Source organism: Olea europaea, chromosome 12, assembly GCF_002742605.1.
Source record: "Olea europaea var. sylvestris chromosome 12, O_europaea_v1, whole genome shotgun sequence".
In the NCBI taxonomy this organism is placed as follows: domain Eukaryota; kingdom Viridiplantae; phylum Streptophyta; class Magnoliopsida; order Lamiales; family Oleaceae; genus Olea; species Olea europaea.
Window position 1 is genome coordinate 24,895,160 of NC_036248.1, and position 1,836 is coordinate 24,896,995.

The 1,836-nt window shown below is 39.2% G+C and overlaps 1 protein-coding gene across 1 annotated transcript; it reads right to left on the reverse strand.

Annotated features, from left to right (window-relative positions):
• Positions 1-365: 365 nt before the first annotated feature.
• Positions 366-1,830, reverse strand: LOC111406171. The gene is made up of 6 exons (XM_023035414.1): positions 1,693-1,830; positions 1,360-1,612; positions 1,162-1,283; positions 1,025-1,087; positions 879-939; positions 366-750 (listed from the first exon to the last, which is right to left on the reverse strand). The coding sequence occupies exons 1-6, from the start codon at positions 1,693-1,695 to the stop codon at positions 524-526; spliced, it is 729 nt and encodes a 242-aa protein (XP_022891182.1). The 5' UTR covers positions 1,696-1,830; the 3' UTR covers positions 366-523.
• Positions 1,831-1,836: the final 6 nt, after the last annotated feature.

Below are 1,836 nucleotides of genomic sequence, written 5' to 3' on the forward strand. Positions count from 1 at the left end.
TTCTCTGGAGGGCATCAAATGCAACAAGTTGGATTTCATTTACACTTTGCGCCTGCCTTTCGACCTCACAGGCTACCAAGCATTAGAACCATAAAACTGACATTTTCACCTCATATGGCTCCTTGTTCAATACTTTTAAACCCATTGGGTCCATTTCCACTTTCAAGATTTCCACCATTCTTTCAAGTGGCGTGGCGGGGCGGGGCGGGGCGGGGCGGAGGCGGTGCATTTTGCCATCCCTCAATTTCAAACACACTCAAAAACGGCAATTAAAAAAAAAAAAAATCTAACATGGGCAGCAGCATCCTGTCAATTGTTCTCTTGCCAAAACTAATATCTAATAAAAGAAGAAAAAATTCCACACATGCAACAGAATACTAAGTTCTTAATGGACAACAACCTGCATGATGTTTTTCTTGACAAAAAGAATTTTTCAAAATTCATGATTATGAAGTATAGCAGATAAAAGGTATGATTCTATGAAAAACCAAAAATCCTGACGACAATCTAGAATCTAGGAAGATTAATTCAGGACTCCGTTGCTGGCCACCACTCCTTGACCCTCTTTCTCGCTTGTAAAATGATCGACTTCTGTGCTACGTTGAGAAGTGCTAGTTTTGCCATTTCTAAAATGAGTCTGGTTTCCATTCTGAAACCTTCGGTTATTAACTTCAACATTTTCCCGTCCCCTGAAATTGCCATTTCGGAAACCACCTCTTGCTGGTACAGACGCCCCTTCACGGTTGCCACCTGCTGAACGAGATAAACAGTCAGTCTCCCACAAATAATGAGCAATTTCACTAAATAGACAACCGAATAAAATTGAACCCTGTTTATGTGACTTAAATAAGAAAGTGAAGAAGAGTGTGTCTACTTACCTCGATTTGATCTCTTATACATTATATAGGCTTCTTTTTCACCAAAAGTAACATGATGAGCCTGAAAATTTTAAAATCACCAAGTTGTGTGTGAAAAGATTTACATAAATATCTCAGCAAAGTAGAATAATAGTTGTAACAAATACCTCGACTGCACGTCGTGCAGCATCTGAGGATTCAAATTCCACAAACCCACAACAAAATCCGTCCTGACAACGAATTTTAAAAAAGGTCAGCAGAAGGAAATGATAAAATTCATGCACAATCTAAATACAAAGCAGACCTCGTGCTTTTTGATCTGGACACAATCATTAATTCGTTTGACTTGCCCAAATTGTCTAACGACTTCTACCAGTGAATTTTTTGTTATATTGTAGGGCAATCCTCCAATATATATTCCTCTAGCTGAGACGATGAAATCCAATAAACTAGTCAGCAAGAACATCATAAACACCTTGCATAGATGAACAGACTAAATTACCTTCTCCAAAGGTACTAGCATTAGGTGGACTATCGCTACGAGTCGAGACCTTAAGTCCAACTTTGCTTGGGAGAGTCGGGGACTTAGATGCATGATTGCTAGGAGTTGAAATTTTGGATGCATCGTCACCAAGATGAGTTGGTGATTTAGGTACTGGAGGGGCGACCAATTGTTGCTTAGTATTTGTAGAAGCCCTTACAGTTTTGTTGGCAGGTGCAAGGATTGGAGAAGTAATAGAACTTGCTTTTGACACCTAAAGATAAAACAGAAAGACAGAACATTTAAATTCTGAAGAAATAGAGTAACCTTTTATGAAATTTATAAGGAACGGACCATTGAAGCATAAGTAATTTTCTTGGCATCCTCCTTTACTGGGGTTTCAACAATTGGAAGCACATTCTCCTGTGGAGGGTTGGAAGGTTTAGAAACAGCAACTCCAGCAACAGTATCATCAATGACAGAAGCACTTGATGCCTC

Bases quoted from the DNA above. Each gene is read 5' to 3' on its own strand.
- LOC111406171 (XM_023035414.1), bottom strand. The intron at 1,088-1,161 runs GTCTGCTTTGTA...ATTCGTTGTCAG, and splicing joins TCCAGATCAAAAAGCACGAG to GACGGATTTTGTTGTGGGTT. The intron at 751-878 runs GTAAGTAGACAC...CTCGTTCAGCAG, and splicing joins GTATAAGAGATCAAATCGAG to GTGGCAACCGTGAAGGGGCG.